Source organism: Bos javanicus, chromosome 5, assembly GCF_032452875.1.
Source record: "Bos javanicus breed banteng chromosome 5, ARS-OSU_banteng_1.0, whole genome shotgun sequence".
In the NCBI taxonomy this organism is placed as follows: Eukaryota; Metazoa; Chordata; class Mammalia; order Artiodactyla; family Bovidae; genus Bos; species Bos javanicus.
The window spans coordinates 44,177,679-44,195,158 of record NC_083872.1 but is presented as its reverse complement, the minus strand read 5'-3'; the positions used below and the strand labels follow the sequence as shown (position 1 = coordinate 44,195,158).

Below are 17,480 nucleotides of genomic sequence, written 5' to 3'. Positions count from 1 at the left end.
TTCGCCCTGGTTCCCAAGGAAACCACCCGCGAAGACACCTGGGGCCCGCGCCCAACACCTGCGAAAGCCCCGCCTGGCGCCAGGGGGCGCGGGAGCGCGTCGGCCCCTCAGGCCCCACGCCCGCCCCGCCCCCTCCCCGCCCCGCCCCCTCCCCGCCCCCTCCCCGCCCCTAACCCCGCCTTCCCTCCGCGGGGCCGTACGGCTCCAGGCTCCGGGCCCGGCTCCCGGCGCAGGCGCAGTCCCGCGCTCTCTCGGCGGCTCCTCCAGCCGTGCATTCACCGCGTTAGAGTGTAGCGGCGTCGGCCAGCCGTCCTCCTCCGCCTCAGAGTGCTTCGGCGTGCGCTGTGTGCGGCTCTGCGAGCGCCCCTGAGCACGGGCCGCGGCGGTGGTAGGTTAGTCAGGTGAGCGCGGCGGCGGGAGGGAGAGGCCCAGGACGAGGAACACCGCCCCCCTCAGTGGCCGCGCGCCCGCCTCCCGCGAGCTGGCCTGGAGGGGCGGCCGCGGCAGGTGCAGGTGAGGGCGCGGCGCGCCGGGACCCGGTCCGGCTGTCCTGGCTCCGGCGAGCGCGCTCCTCTGGGCTCGCGGACGCGGGCGGTGGCGGAGGCTTGGCGCCTTGGGGGCATGTAGGCGCCCCTTGGGGCCGCTGGTGGGCGTCGGGCGGCGGCGGCTCCTCCCCCGTCCCTCGGGCGCGTTACTCATTAACTGCGCTGTCCTGAGCGCCCGAGGCGTGGAGCCAGACCCAGGTTACCTGTCGGTGGGGCGCGCGCGGCCGGAGCTGAGGGCCCGGCTTGCGGAGCGGGTTGTAAAGAGACTTCGCCAACAAGTCTGGAGGCCGGCGCCGCGCGGGAGCTGGACCCGGCGAGGCAGTAGGCATGGACCGAGGGTCTTAGGAGACGGCGAGCCGGGCGCGGCGCCAAGGCGTAGAGGTCACCCTTGGGAGGTTTCGGCGAAACCTGGTGGGCAAGAACCGGCGCCTTAGGAGATAGCTCAGTTCAGCCTGACTTTTGTTTCGGGGAGTTGAGGCGAGCTGTTCAGACATAATTGTAATTACACTACCCTTCCAGCGTGGATAGCTCGTTCTGATCGCCCAGGGAAAAGAGAGTTTAATGGACTCGGGAAGTGATGGTGTTAGATGAAATCTGCAGCACGTGAAGAGTTGCCAGTTATGGGATTTAAAAAAGAAAAAAAAAGTCTGTAATGGCTAATGGGTAAAGTCTTGAAAATTAAGAGCGCTCAGGTAATGATGATTCCAAAGATGCAGTTTAGTTTCGCGGAAATGTAGCAAATTCCGAGGCTACCTGTTTCCCACTTCTGTTTACCCCTCCAGCTTCATTTCAGGGTCGGGGAAGAGACTTCCTTGTAAGCTTTTGCCGTGAAATGATTACATAATTGCAGCAGAGGCCAGTAAGAGGATTAGAACAAAACTGTTGTATTGTAAATCTGTTGCAAGACCCGGTTTCTGTTCATTATCCTTATTTTGTTGTTCATGCCATTTTAAGGGGAAAAAATGGTGAATGACATATGAAGGAGAAAGGAGGGAGAGTGGAGAAAACATTAAGAATAGATTTGTAACCAGTCAGAGTAAATATTTGATACTGTTAAAAGATTTCACCACTTTGATGCGGCCTTGTGTTGCCGCTTGCTGTTTTATTTACTAGTGTGGTGCGTTTTGATAGGACTTTTCATGTTTAGACAGATACGTATCCCAAGTATGGTTTGTATGATAGAATCCTATCCTTGTGGAATATGTAGAAATAAACTTAGCGGTTATATAATGTTACTACAATAGTATATTTCTTACTATTGGGGGGGGGAGCTTTTCTGTCTTTTTGTTTTTGTTTTTCTATATCCACTATTTCGAGAACCAAAGGGCATACATAGACTGCAACTCTTCTGGTATATTTGGCAAAGAACTCATCGGTGGTATTGAATACTGCTAACTTTTCACCAGGATGAATATTTGATGTTCAGCTGCTTTGTGAATTTTCTGATAATTAGATCCAGTTGTAGGTTTTGAATTGGTGTAGTTAATGCTTTTTTAAATATTATTTTCCTCTAATTTTCACTGAACCCTCAACTTCTACAGCACACATGGACACACTGTGTGTGGGTATGTGTCTGTGTGTGTGTGTGTTGACTGTCTTCAGTGCAGCCTGTTGAACTTCCCTGACCTGGGATGAACCCGTGCCCCCTGCTGTGGAAGTGTGGAATTGTAACCACTGGACCACCAGAGAAGTCCACTGCAAATAGTTTTTAAGATGGAAAGATTCTTAGAAATCTGCTCATCATCTTGGTTTTCAATATGGCAAAACAAGAACGTGCAGGTTACAGTAGTTTTACATGTATTATTGTAATTAGTATACCCTCCCCCCTCCCTTTCTGAGCAGGACTCATTGAACCAATTTTTCTAAAAAATTATCTTTTTTAAGTTTTAGCTCGGTCAGTTAAATCATGTGTATGACCTTGAGGAAATCATTTAACCTCTGAGCTTATTTTCTCCATTTGTAAATGGGGGTAGTGTTAGATTGAACAGTTTGGGGTTTGCCAGTATTCAGCTGTTTTCAATATGGCTCAGTCTAATATGAGCTTCATAATGGTGGGATGAGAATTAGGTGAGATGCTCCGTGTAGGGTGTGGAGGAGGGAAACAGAGCTCAACAGTGTGACGTGCACTGTGCTTGTTACTTCAAGTACCTTGACTCTCTAGTCCTTGGGACATTCCTGGCGTATAGGTGGTGGTATTGCATTTTATAGATCATGAAATCGAGGGTCAGAGAGGTGAATAACTTGCCTCTAGTTACTTAGTTGTCTGTAGTCCTATAGCTGACTAATGGCAGAGCCAGGATTAAACACTGAGTGTGACTCCGCAAATGGAAATCCTACCAGCCTTGCTCTTTCCACTCCTGAACTGCACCTTCTGTAAAAAGAGCTTTGTGACTAAGAAGACTGGTTAAAAAATAAACAGGTTTTCTGATGATGTGATGCGAGCACTGCTGCTACTACTACAGAGTCTAGCCCTTAGGGGGTATCAGGTTCCGGTCTGAGCATTATGCCAACTCATTTACTCTCACATTGACCTGGGAGTTAGGTAATACTTTATCCATTTAATAGTTGAGAAGATTGAGGCACTGAGAGGTTATGGAGCTTGCTCAAGGTCACAAAAGCTAATTAATGAGGGGACTAGATTAGGAGTTGGGCAGTTTTTCTTTGATGTCCATGCTCTTAACCACTCTACTTCTTCCTGTGTACATTATAATGCTGAAGAATTGGTTTTAATTTAGCTTTTATGAGATACTTAATATTGGTGTAATAAGTAATTCTTAGTGTATCACCAGAGATTTTTAAATTAGACATTTCATTGAGTGTCTACTTCGCAAGTCACAGTGGGGATTAAAGGAAAGACTGTAAGAAGTCTGGAAGGTAGACCGTGTAATCATTGCCATATCTTTTTGTAAGTTTATCAAAATTTAGAAGGTACCTTCACATACATATGGTGTTGTAATTTTAATGAGTGTCAGGTAAGACAAAGTGCTTAAGTAGTTAGAGAGTAGGGAAGAAAGAAGGAGTAGTTGGTAGTGATATTTGTGTGTTGAGGGAAAGCTTTGAGGGTAATCTGAGGGAGTACACCCTTTCACACCAAACCTTTGCCCTGTAGAGTGCGAATCAAGATGTAGTTCAATGAAGGGTGGTAAATTGGTTACTAAATTACTTAAATACATCTGATATCCTAAAAAGAAAATGTCTGAAGAAATTTAAAGACTCCTTTCTAGCTCTCCCTGATAGCTCAGTTGGTAAAGAATCTGCCTGCAATGCAGCAGACTTTGGTTTGATCCCTGGGTTGGGAAGATGCCCTGGCGAAGGGAAAGGCTGCCCATTCCAGGATTCTGGCCTGGAGAATTCCATGGACTGTATGGTCCATGGGGTTGCAGAGAATTGGACATGACTGAGTGACTTTCACTTCACTTGAAAATGGAAGTGAAGTTGCTCAGTTGTGTCCGACTCTCCAACTCTTTGCGACCCCGTGGTCGGCACTGTCCATGGCATTCTCCAGGCAAGAATACTGGAGTGGGTTGCCAGTTCCTTCTCCAGGGGATCTTCCTGACCCAAGGATCGAACCCAGGTCTCCCGCATTGCAGGCAGATGCTTTACCCTCTGAGCCACCAGGGAATCCCTTCACTTAGCTTTCACTTCACTTAGCTATTAATAGTTACTCTTTTTCTGTCCTACTGTCCTTACCTTTGCCACATAGTCCTTATGTATTTTTTTTTTTTTATATTTCCAGAGCACAGAGCACATGCCTCTATTTTGGTATCATTTAAATATTTACATCGTATTTGTAAATGTTTGTTGACAGTAAGGTCTCTTCTAGTGAACACATGCTTTGAGGGCAGGCCTTTAATGCATCTTACCCCAACATATAGCTTTAGTATTGGGCCTGGAACCTAGTAGGTACTGTGCTGTTTGGTGATGGATGGTTAGCGAAAAGGATGTTAAAATGAGTTGAAACTGTTCTAGCAGTAGAAATGGAAGTGAGTGTTCAGAGTAGGGATTGAAGGGCCTAAGGGAAGGAGAGGTTACTTACAAGAGGTAGCATTAATTTGCCATCTCTGTGTTTCCCTTCTGCTTTCCCTTTCAACTTAGAGCTAAATGAGGTAGTTTCATAAACTTCAGTTGTATATAGAAAAAAGTAAAAAAGTAATCTTGATTTATCTTAGGATATCAGCAACACAAAATTAAATAGTTTTAACCATAAGCGAAGATTACTTAGAGGAAGAAGAATGGAAATTATTGAAATAGTTCAAGTGTGAGAAGTTTGTTGCTTATAATTGACAACTGTTGTAAGTATAAGCATAATGGAATTTGGGTAAACTCTACATAATAAAGTTTATGACTTGACAATCTAGTGGAAGGAAACTCCATGCAAGAATGTGAGAGTAGCTTTGACGCATACAGAAGCATACTGATGATAGCCTGCATGTGTGTGCGCTCAGTCGTGTCCAACTCTTTCAACCCCATGGAATGTAGCCTTCCAGGCTCCTCTGTCTGTGGGATTTTCCAGGCAAGAGTACTGGAGTGGATTGCCATTTCCTCCTCCAAGGGATCTTCCCAACCCAGGGATTGAACCCATGTCTCCTGCATTGGCAGGCAGATTCTTTACCCCTGAGCCACCTGGGAAGCCCCTTAGAGCCATTTAAGTAAGTGAATTGTCATTTGATGTGTCCAGATAATAGTTTTGAGTATTTGTTTGTGGGCATCTGATTGACAGATCAAGATGAAGTATAAAAGAACAACTAAAGTAGATTTGAAGAACAGTACGTAAATGTGGATTAATTAATTTCTTGTTGGGAAGAGAGTTAATTTGAACTCTGTACCTCAGAAAGACTTGTTTTTCCCTTCCTTTTTCTTTATCAAGGATAACTAAGGTTCCCTTCTGGTTTGTAAGGCAAACCCCTTTGTAGGCTCTTATTATTTACCCCCTCATTTATTCTTTTTTAAGTCTTTATAGATATCATTCATCTGTGTTGTGCTTTACCGTCTTCAGGACATTTTTACATTGACAGATAAGCCCCTTGATTTTCTCAAATATAGGCAGGGGCGATAATACCACCACCATTATAGATGTTGAAACTGAAGCTCAGAGAAATTAAGTGACATACCCTAGTTAACACAGCCAGTTAATAACAGAATCTGAATTAGAAATGTTTTCTGAAGCTTGTTTGATCAAATGCTCAGTTTTCCCCAAACTTTAAAAACAGTTTCTCCAATCTTGCTATGGTACTTATTGTTTTATCTCCAATTTTTAAAGGTGGCCTGGAATCACTGTCTCTGCTCTTCACTGCTCTGCTATTTATTACTTCCCTAAATAATCTTATTGCTTATTTATCCAATCAACATATACTTCAGTGCCTATTGAATATTTAATTGACCTGTATTCTTACATATATAAAATAAAGAGGCTTCCACTTTTAAGAGAAGAAAACTTGGAAAACAATTGTTTTTTTATATTTTTGTTCCAAGAATTTGTAATACAGTGTCTGCCAATGCAGGAGACACGGGTTTGATCCTTGGCTCAGGAAGATCCCCTGGCGAAGAAATGGCAACCCACTCCAGTATTCTTGCCTGGAAAATTCCATGGACGGAGGAGCCTCGTAGGCTACGGTCCATGGGGTCGCTAAGAGCCGGACAGGACTGAGCGACTTCACTTTCCCTTTTCACTTTCATGCATTGGAGAAGGAAATAGCAACCCTCTCCAGTATTCTTGCCTGGAGAATTCCAGGGATGGTGGAACCTGGTGGGCTGCCGTCTATGGGGTTGCACAGAGTTGGACACGACTGAAGCAACTTAGCAGTAGCAGCAGCAAGTTCTGAGAATTTCTGAAAACCTTTAAGAATCTGCAATAATGAACATTTTGCAATATGTCAGATTGTACATTTAATCCTGTGGTATTAGTAAATGGAAATTAATTTGTGGTCTATTTTAATGAGTGGGAAGATTGTGTAGCTTGACTGACCATCTGACTAATTTTTCCTTTGAGTTAGTAATTAATTTCACACTTATAAACATAGACTGCTTCCTAAAATGTAAATGTGAATTGTTTTTTGTTACAACCAAATATTAGTTTGGAAAATCAGCTTTATAATTTTAGGGAAAGTTAATGAGAAAATTATTTTTTATACACCTCTTTGTTTTTTCTTCCTTTATATAGTATTTGAATAAATCTTAAAATTTTCTAATTATGGAGAATTTAAAACAAAATACATAGATGCAAATATAGGACGAACTTCAAATTTCCCATCATCTAGCCCATCAACTACTGTCAAGCCTGCCCCATCTACTCCCTGTACTAGTCCCTCTCCTGCATTATTTTGAGCAAATTCCAGGCATTGTATAATTTTATCTGTAAATACATCATTCAGATCAGATCAGATCAGTCGTTCAGTCGTGTCCGACTCTGCGACCCCATGAATCGCAGCACGCCAGGCCTCCCTGACCATCACCAACTCCCGGAGTTCACTCAGACTCACGTCCATCGAGTCAGTGATGCCATCCAGCCATCTCATCCTCTGTCGTCCCCTTCTCCTCTTGCCCCCAATTCCTCCCAGCATCAGAGTCTTTTCCAATGAGTCAACTCTTCGAATGAGGTGGCCAAAGTACTGGAGTTTCAGCTTCAGCATCATTCCTTCCAAAGAAATCCCAGGGCTGATCTCCTTCAGAATGGACTGGTTGGATCTCCTTGCAGTCCAAGGGACTCTCAAGAGTCTTCTCCAACACTGCAGTTCAAAAGCATCAGTTCTTCGGCGCTCAGCCTTCTTCACAGTCCAACTCTCACATCCATACATGACCACAGGAAAAACCATAGCCTTGACTAGACGAACCTTTGTTGGCAAAGTAATATCTCTGCTTTTCAATGTTATCTAGGTTGGTCATAACTTTTCTTCCAAGGAGTAAGCGTCTTTTAACTTCATGGCTGCAGTCACCATCTGCAGTGATTTTGGAGCCCAGAAAAATAAAGTCTGCCACTGTTTCCACTGTTTCCCCATCTATTTTCCATGAAGTGATGGGACCGGATGCCATGATCTTCGTTTTCTGAATATTGAGCTTTAAGCCAACTTTTTCACTCTCCACTTTCACCTTTATCAAGAGGCTTTTTAGTTCCTTTTCACTTTCTGCCGTAAGGGTGGTGTCATCTGCATATCTGAGGTTATTGATATTTCTCCTGGCAATCTTGATTCCAGCTTGTGCTTCTTCCAGCCCAGCGTTTCTCATAATGTACTCTGCATATAAGTTAAATAAACAGGGTGACAATATACAGCCTTGACGAACTGCTTTTCCTATTTGGAACCAGTCTGTTGTTCCATGTCCAGTTCTAACTGTTGCCTCCTGACCTGCATACAAATTTCTCAAGAGGCAGGTCAGGTGGTCTGGTATTCCGATCTCTTTTCAGAATTTTCCACAGTTTATTGTGATCCACACAGTTTCTAAAAGGTAAAGGCAGTTAGCTATAATACTGTTTCACACTTAAAAAAATTAACATTAAAATTTTTTTTAGGTAAGGATTACTAATTACAAACATCCACACTTTTTGATTATATCATAAGGCCATTATATTAAAATCAGGTTTCTGTTGATTTTATTTATATGCTATCCCTACCCTCCTACAACAAACTATAAGGGGCTGAATAAGTACTTATTTTAAATCCAAGCATAGCAGCAAAATAAGTAAGGAAATGATGAGAGCAAAGAGAATGTAGGGGAAAATAGAAAGGATGGCAGAGTAACAGCAAATGCTCATTTCAATAGCAGTGCATTAGAGAAACTTTAGTTTTTTCTTTCTGAAAGTAAAACAGTCATTCATAGATTAAATAGGATTCTTCTGTTTGCATTGTTCTCTTCTTAAAATTGGCTGGGTAAGACTGCCTTAGAGATCCTCTGTCTTCATCTAACCTTTGTCTTGAGTCTTACCCCTAACCTTTTAAGATGTAGTGGAGTCAGACACAGGTGCTGAAGTCAGACACACCAGGCTTTGAATCCTCCCTCTATTACTGACTGTTTCACCTTAACAAAATTAATTAACCTCTCTGATCCTCAGTTTCTGAATCCATAAAATAGAGGTAAGAACCATTTCAAAGGGATGCCAAGAGCAATAACTAGAATAATGTATATATGTATATGTCACAATAAACAATGTAATAATGTAATGCATATGTGTGTATACGTAGAAATATAATTGAAGCTATTCTTAATGTTTTCATATATAGATATTAAATATATATGCCTTCATCCCCTCATTTGCAATGTGTGACCTTCATACTCTCTTGCCTAGTCTGTTGTAGTAGCCTCTTAACTAATTGCCTTTAGTCTCTTGTCTCTAGTTAAAGTCCTTGGGAGTCATTTTTCTAATGACATCACAATTCATCTGTACTTTCTAAAATGTAGATCTGAGCACCTCTTCAGGATGAAACTCCAAGTAACATTTTCCATGTTAAGTGAAGCTTTTAATTATCTGTCTCATATCTGCTTCTCCAGCTTGATATTCTGTTCTTTTTTTTTTTTTTTTCTGGTTTCATTAGTGCCAAACCCTTATTCCTTGACTATGCTATATTATTTCCTTGCTTAGCTCATCTACAGAGTCTTATTCAGCATTTAAAAATCTAACATATTTTTACTTCTCCTTGAAACATTGTCTTCCTCCTCCTCTCTCTTTAGGATTATCATTTAGTGGCCCATAATAGGCTATGCATCTTCTTTTTAGCCCATTTTCACATCTGTATTCTTAGAACTTAGTACCAGGATTTGCCCTGAGGAGTCAAAGCTGACAATCATCCTTCCATTCAACTGGAATAAAAATAATTGATAAAATGATCAATTATACTTATACTAAAATAATATAGGTATAAAATACATTTAATAACTATAAACCATTAAGATTTTTCTAGGCATTCATTGAGTTGATACATGGGAAATTCTTAGTTAACTGACACATAGTTAACTTTCAGTAAGTATTGGCTGCTGTTTTTGCTGTGATAATGCTGACTTCTGGAAAGAAGAAATAAGATATAATAAATACTATGACTCAGAAGCAAATTGTTTTGATCAACTTTTTAAATTGGAGATCAGCTTTATTACTTAAAACTGAGTGATAATAAGGCCACTCAAGCTGTTAGTAATTCACCCATAAAAATTGAATGCTATCATCCTTTTTACTCATTTGTAGTGATCTCTGACAAGTTTAGTTTATGAATTGGGATAACTGCACTTGAAATTGAGTTATTGAGTTAACTTACTACTCACTTGCATGCGTTGGAGAAGGAAATGGCAACCCACTCCAGTGTTCTTGCCTGGAGAATCCCAGGGATGGGGGAGCCTGGTGGGCTGCCGTCTATGGGGTCACACAGAGTCGGACATGACTGAAGCGACTTAGCAGTAATGCTGAGAGTAGGGCTTCCTAGGTGGCACTGGTGGTCAAGAATCCACCCGCCAATGTGGGGAGTCATGGGTTTGATCCCTGGGTTGAGAAGATCCCCTGGAGAAAGAAATGGAGCCTGGTGGGCTACCGTCACTCGGGGTTGCAGAGTCAGACTCGACTGAGCAACTGAACACACACACACAATACAGAGAGTACTACTGCTTAAAAATAGCAGTTTATTTTATTCGTATGAGAACTTTGAATGCAAAACAAATCTTAATGCTTCCATTTGAAAGAGCAAAAGATTTTTAGATCATTGTGATTGGCAGCTCATTACCAGCTAAGTTACACATTTTATGGAAATTTCACATGCTTGAAAAAGGGACTACATTTAATCTTCAAATAATTTCCTTTTCAGGACTGGCTGGAATTTAAACAGTGTTTTAATGTATCCCCCAGAATGAAAACATTGTACATAAAGGCAGTGCTCTGAGGTACTTTACTAAATGCTACTTGCATTTCTCTCTTAATTCTCAACCTGTGAGGAAGCAAACCAAGCTAGGTTTCCAGATGAGAGAAGATAGGCACACATTGGCCCAGTAATTTGATAGAAAAGGAAAAGTGTTAGTCGCTCAGTCGTGCCCGACTCTTTGGGAACCCATGAACTGTAGCCCATCAGGCTCCTCTGTCTGTGGGATTTTATAGGCAAGGATACTGTAGTGGTTTGGCATTTCTTTCTCCAGGGGATCTTCCTGATCTAGGGATCGGACCTGGGTTTCCTGCACAGGACACAGGTTCTTTACTGACTGAACTACCAGGGTTCAAACCTGCCTCTCTTTGAGGTTTGGATCTTATGTTCCTAGTCTGTGCTCCAGTTTATGGAACATTTTCCACAAATGCTTTACTTTTACACCTTAGACATGCCTGAAAAGTCCTTCCAAGGGCTCTTTATCTTTCTCATTATTTCCTATTTCTTTGGGTTTACTTTTTTCTGGGAGTCTTTTCCTTCTGATTTATTTGGCCTTCTTGTGTGGTCTCTTAGTAGCCTTTGCTTATTCTTTGGCGTTTATCACACTGTGTCATTGCCTCTAATTGTCATTGTCTCCTACTATATTGATACTATTTGGGAGCAGAGATGATTTACCATCTTCTTTCTCCAGAGCCTGGCACATAGTAGACTCTCTGTGAAAACTCATTGAAAGAACAGTTGAATGTTTATAGGAAAAATAGAGTGGGTGTTGCAGGGATGTGAAGTGAACTGGCTCAGTTGTGTATGACTCTTTGCGACCCCATGGACTGTAGCCTACCAGGCTCCTCCGTCCATGGAATTTTCCAGGCAAGAATACTGGAGTGGGCTGCATTTCCTTCTCCAGGGGATCATCCCAACCCAGGGACTGAACCCGGGTCTCCGGCATTGCAGGCAGACACTTTACCGTCTGAGCCACCTAATGGATTTTAGTTCAACTTAAGGAGAAACATTTTTACATGAACCGTCTAACAGTGGAAAAGGAAAGCAATTCTAGTGGTGATAAGTGTGGTGTGGTTAAGAGCTAGGACTCTGAAGTCCCAAAAGCCAGAGATTTTAATCCTGGTTGCCCTGAGCTGCAGCTTCCTCAGCTATACATGTACTGGCACTATACCTGCTGTTAAGTAAATGCTCAGTAAATAGATGGCATCACCGACTTGATGAACATGAGTTTGAGCACCCTCTGGGAGTTGGTGAAGGACAGGGAAGCCTGGGGTGCTGCAGCCCATGGGGTCACAAAAAGTCGGACATGACTGAGCAACTGAACTGAACTGAAGGGAGAAACAGCTCTGAAATCCTGTGAAATTGGTACTGGTAGTTGGATGACTTAGCTCCCCATACCATCCTTCTCCCCTGGATTATTTTGAAGCAAATCTAAGGAATTTTATTTCTTCTGTTTTTCTGTAGTATCCCTAAAGGATAAGTTTTTTTCACATAACCATCATACCATTATTATCTCTAAAAACTGACAATAATTCATAATAATATCAGTAATATCCAGTGTTCAGGTTCCATTGATTTTTTTTTCATAATGTTTTTATAGTTGGTTAATTCAGATAATTCAAACAAGGTCCCCATATTATATCTCTTTATGTCTTAAGTCTCTTTATAAATTCCCACCCCCCCCATTTTTATTTATGGAAAAAACCAGGTGATTTATCCAGTAGAGTTTCCCAAAGTCTGGGTTTTGCTGTTTTTGTCCTGATGGTGCTATTTTTAATATGTTCTTTTACCCTCTGTTGGGCTTCCCAGGTGGTGCAGTGGTAAAGGTGTGCCAATGCAGGAGACACGGGAGACTCAGGTTTGATCCCTGTCTTGGGAAGATCCCTGGCGTAGGAAATGGCAGCCCACTCCAGTACTCTTGTCTGGAAAATTCCATGGACAGAAGAGCCTGGTGGACTGCAGTCCCTGGCATTGCAGAGAGTCGGACATGACTGAGCCCGCACACACTGTGCTCTGTATTTCCTACAAACTGATAATCACCTAGAGAGTTAATTGAATTGAGGTCATTTTCTTTTTATTAGGGGAGGGGGTCAAGAATACTTCATGAATGGTGGTAGTGTTCTTCTCTTTTTTACCACATAATTCTCATAACTTATGATTTTCTCCCTTTTTGTGATATTAAGTCATCAGTGAGTTCAAGTACTGTCATTTTGATCCATTAATTATAAAGTCCCCCAGATTTTACCTTAGGGCTTTAATAGTTGTTGATAATTGTTGTCTAGACTCATTGTTTCATTAAGAATACAAAGTTATTAAGCGGGACTTTTTGAAAAGAAGGACTTTTCCTCATAAACTCTTAGTTCTCTGATATATTGGAAAGTCAGGATAAATACTGGATTCTTTATTTTACCAGTTTTCAAAATAGTGTTTTGGTTACATGGTACTGATCAAAAGGAGTCAGTGAGATTTATTTTTGTTTGCTTTATTTTTAGTATAATCATGAAACCTTGAGCTTAAAACTGGGTTTTTTTTGTTTGTTTGTTCTTAACAGAGATTGTCCTTTTTGATGTTCAGGTTGTCCCATCTTTGGTTAGTGGGAGTCCTTTTGATACCTCTCCAGTAGTCTTTGATAGCTTTCTTGCTTCCTGGTAAAACAAGATGTTCCAAGATCCTTTTGTATATTACTGCCCCGGGCCTGGGATCAGCCATTCCTCAGAGTTGCCACTGTTCTTTTTTTTGGTAGGATATAATACTGCTTTGGGCATAAGAGGTGCACATTGCTCCTGAGTTGGTTACTGCTCTTATACCTTTTCAGCAGATAAAGGTAGGCATTTTTATAAATAGAAGAGATTTTCCTGGTATTTCTGATTCAAATTTAGGACTTTAGAGTTTTAAATTCCTTGATTTTGTATTTGTGTCTCTTTTCTCATATGCTGAAAATTTTAGTTATGAATGATATTGTTTAATCTTATACAATAGTTTCAGAATAGCAGTATCAACATTACTAATACGATTACTGAAAATAGTGTATTATTTTTTAAATTTCCTTTTGTTCTTAGAATATATGCCACTGGGGATATACAGTTTTATTACTGTGTTTTAAAGTCATTTGAAATAGTTCTTCTCAATGTTGTAAAGTACCAAATGGAGCTAGATTCATCTTCTATTTTAAAGATTTAAAAAAAAATCTAATTTTGCCTTATGTACATGGTTCCAAGTTCAAATTCATATCTATAAAGTAGGGTACATTTGGAAAAGTCTAGGTTTTACGCCTGTCTCCTCTTCCTGTTCTTGCCCTTTTCCTAAACATAACTTTTTTTAAAATTAATTTTTGGTGTATCCTTCTATTTCTAAAATATAAGTACATAGAAATATATATAATTATATACATATAAATTTGTACGTTCCCCTTTCTTATATAAAAGGTAGCTTATTATATACTGCTTGTTTTTCAATGTCAGTGTATTCTCAGGTTTCCCTCATAGCAGTATGTGGGTATTGCTCATTTATTTTTATAGCTATATAGTGCTTCCTGATGAGGATGTGCCTCTGTTGGTTCAGTCAGTCAGTCTTTTGCTAGTGCTGTTGGCCTTATGAATATATCTTTTCTTTTTTATTTTGCCCATTTATATTTGGGATAAAGCCCTGTCAAGTGGGCATGCTGGGTCATAGATTCAATGACTGTCATTTTGTGGATATTGTCAAATTTTCCTCCATAGGGTTTGTGCCATTTTACATTTCCAGAAATGCAAATACTTTCCCACGATGATTCAGTGAACCTCTCAGGTATATAGAGGTGAATTAGGAGTATATGAGATCAAAGAAAAAGTATCATGGTTCCTGATAAAATGTCAGTGTTTAATGAAAACCTTATTTCTCATGTTGAGTGAATTGATTGATAAACTATATTCACTTGAATATGAAATATTCAGGTTTAGATGTTTGCTTTTGTGTTTGTGTGTGTATTATGAACAATGAATGAAAAATATTATTTTAGGGAAAGGTAATAAATTAAAATTGAATGTTAAATACTTTAAATTCCTTGTTGATATGATCTTCCTTTTGGCATAGTGAATATTTTGGGTAAAAAAAGCAAAGTTTAGTTTCATTTTAAGGACTGAAATTACTGTTTACTACAATAAAGAAAACATTCATTGGATTTGAAATTTGGTATATGCAGATTTAATAGTTAGGGTTTTGATTGTCCATATACAGTTGTCCCTGAGTACCTACCCACAGGGCATTGGTTTCAAGACTCACTCCCACCCCATATCAGAATTCCCGGATGCTCAAGTCCCTTATATAAAATGACACAGTATCAGCATGTATCCTATGCACATCCTCCCGTATACTTAAAATCATCGTTTATAATCCTGTAGTAACTGCTGCTGCTATTGCTGCTGCTGGTAAGTCACTTCAGTCGTGTCTGACTCTGTGCGACCCCATAGATGGCAGCCCACCAGGCTCTTCTGTCCATAGGATTCTCCAGGCAAGAACACGGGAGTGGGTCGCCATTTCCTCCTCCAGTGCATGAAAGTGAAAAGTCAAAATGAAGTCACTCAGTCGTGTCCGACTCCTAGTGACCCCATGGACTGCAGCCCACCAGGCTCCCCCGTCCCTGGGATTCTCCAGGCAAGAACACTGGAGTGGGTTGCCATTTCCTTCTCCAGTGCATGAAAGTGAAAAGTGAAAGTAAAGTCACTTCAGTCGTGTCTGACTCTGTGCGACCCCATAGATGGCAGCCCACCAGGCTCCTCCGTCCATGGGATTTTCTAGGCAAGAGTACTGGAGTGGGGTGCCATTGCCTTCTCCTTACTTGTCTTATTTTTTTAAACACTTTTTAATTAAGAATATGAGAGAGTAAAATTTTTCAGTTTAATATATTTTTTTGTATTTTATAATGAAATAATGTGCTGTAGTAATGCTGTGTTTGGGATTTTTTCAAAGTTTGGGGAAAGTGTTAGTCATGATTATCAAAGTACTGTTGTAAAAAAGAAACAATTGAGAAGAGAGATTGAGTTGACATAGAAGACCTTGATTTTCAGAATAACAAGTTCAGAGTTTATTCTTTAGACAGTGGGAAATCAATAACTGTTTATAAGATTTCTTTATATTTTTTAAGTGAAAAACTTGAGTGGTATACTTTTTAGTTTTCATATAAATTTTGTTTTATAGTTGTATAGTTTATGAAATATTTTTTACTTATGGAGAAACTGAAGCATGCATATTACTGTTAATGGCTGACTGATAACATATTTATTGAGTTGTACTCTGTGCCAGATGCATAGTACATTACTAAATACTTTATGTGGGTTTTCTCCCTCAATCCTCACTGCAACCTGATGAAGGGAGTATTATTATCCCCATTCTCATCCCGTTAGAGGGAAAATTTAAGGCTTAGAGAAATGTAATGCATTATTCTTGGTTGGATCCTGGGCCTATTGAAAACATTATTAGGATAATCAGTGAACTTTGATTGGGGCCTGTTGTTTAGATGGTAATAGTGATCAGTATTAATAACATCCTGATTTTGGTGATGTGTTACGTAGGATATACACACTGAGATGTTAAGGGGTAATGGGTATCATGCATAAAATCTATTCTCAAATGGTTCTAAAATGTTAACAGTTTCATAATGTGGGTGAAATATATATATATCTCTGCAACTTTTTGTAAATCTGAAATTATTTCAAAATAAGAGAAAACACTGAGTCATCCAGTCACATGTGACTTTCTTTGAAGCAGAACAGAATAGTTCATTGAACCTAGTCTCTCTTATTCTGAGTGTGTGTATCTGTCTGTCTTTACTGCCTCTTCTTTTTTTAACCAAAGACACATATGATAGCAAAGTTAATATCAAGCAAATTTTTATTCATTCCTCATTGTTACTTATTAATTACTTACTGTAACAGTGTTATCCATCACTTTCAAGTTTATTTTGAATCAGATCATTTGCCTTTTATAGTATTTATCCTCTGAGGTCACTTATTAAATTTTAAATGAATGTAGTTTTTTTCTGTTTAAGTTTATATTTTATAATGGACTGTTAAACACATTCTATAAATGTACATCTTACTTTAATTTTAAATGTCACTATCTCAAAATAATTTTCTGCTTTTAAATGTAGGTTGTTCTATGATGAGGCTTTTGCTATGGCTAATGACCCCTTGGAAGGCTTCCATGAAGTGAACCTTGCTTCACCTACTTCTCCAGACCTTCTTGCTGTGTATGAACCGGGAACTCAAGAGCAGACTACCTCACCTAGTGTCATCTACCGGCCACATCCTTCAGCTTTGTGCTCCACCCCGATCCAGGCTAATGCCTTAGATGTTTCTGACCTTCCTACACAACCTGTGTATTCCTCCCCCAGACGTTTAAATTGTGCGGAAATATCCAGTGGCAGGTAGGAGAGAATCAAGATGCTTGTTTTAGAGCATTGTATTAAACAAATGAATTTTGCTTGGTTAACTTATTTTAAGTTTTATTATTTTAGAAAATTTGAATAATATAATGTTATTTATGAAGAGCAATACATATTAATGATCAAGAGCAGGGGTCGCAGACTTTTTATGTAAAGGGCCAAATAGCAAATATTTCAGGCTTTGTGGGCTACACAGTCTCTGTACTGCTGGACGTGACTATTAAAGTGTGAAAGTAGTCATAAAAGTGAAGTCACTCAGTCGTGTCTGACTCTTTGCAACCCTGTGGACTATAGCCTGCCAGGCTCCTCCATCCATGGGATTCTCCAGGCAGGAATACTGGAGTGGGTTGCCATTTCCTTCTCCAAAAATAGTCATAAGCAGTATGTAAATGGATAAGCGCCAGTAAAACTTTGTATATGAACCTTGAATTTTGGTTCAAGAAATTATATAATTTTCTCGAGCCACAAAATATTATTATTTTGATTATTTTCAACCATTTGAAAATGTAAAAATCATTTTTGGCTTGTGGGCCTTCAGGGAACAGGTGGCAGGCTGGATTTATTCTACATTTAGTTTGCAGACCCCTGTTCTAGAGTATCACTATCCAATAGAACTTTCTGGCATGATATAAATATTCTCTGTGCTATTTAAGATGATAGCCATTAGCCATATATGGCTATGAA

The 17,480-nt window shown here is 40.2% G+C and overlaps 1 protein-coding gene across 7 annotated transcripts in view; it reads left to right on the top strand.

The window, feature by feature from the left end:
• The first annotated feature begins 243 nt into the window (after window positions 1–243).
• The window catches only part of RAB3IP (RAB3A interacting protein), a 59,414-nt gene continuing 42,177 nt past the window's right edge, over window positions 244–17,480 (top strand). For 2 of the 7 annotated variants that reach the window (XR_009736426.1, XR_009736425.1), the window contains exons 1-2: window positions 244–401; window positions 16,503–16,778. Coding sequence is in view for 5 of the 7 variants with exons in the window: in XM_061416492.1 (XP_061272476.1) it covers window positions 16,528–16,778 (251 nt within the window). In the remaining 2 variants the exon portion in view is untranslated. The other 5 variants (XM_061416492.1, XM_061416491.1, XM_061416494.1 and 2 more) reach the window with 5 other exon arrangements.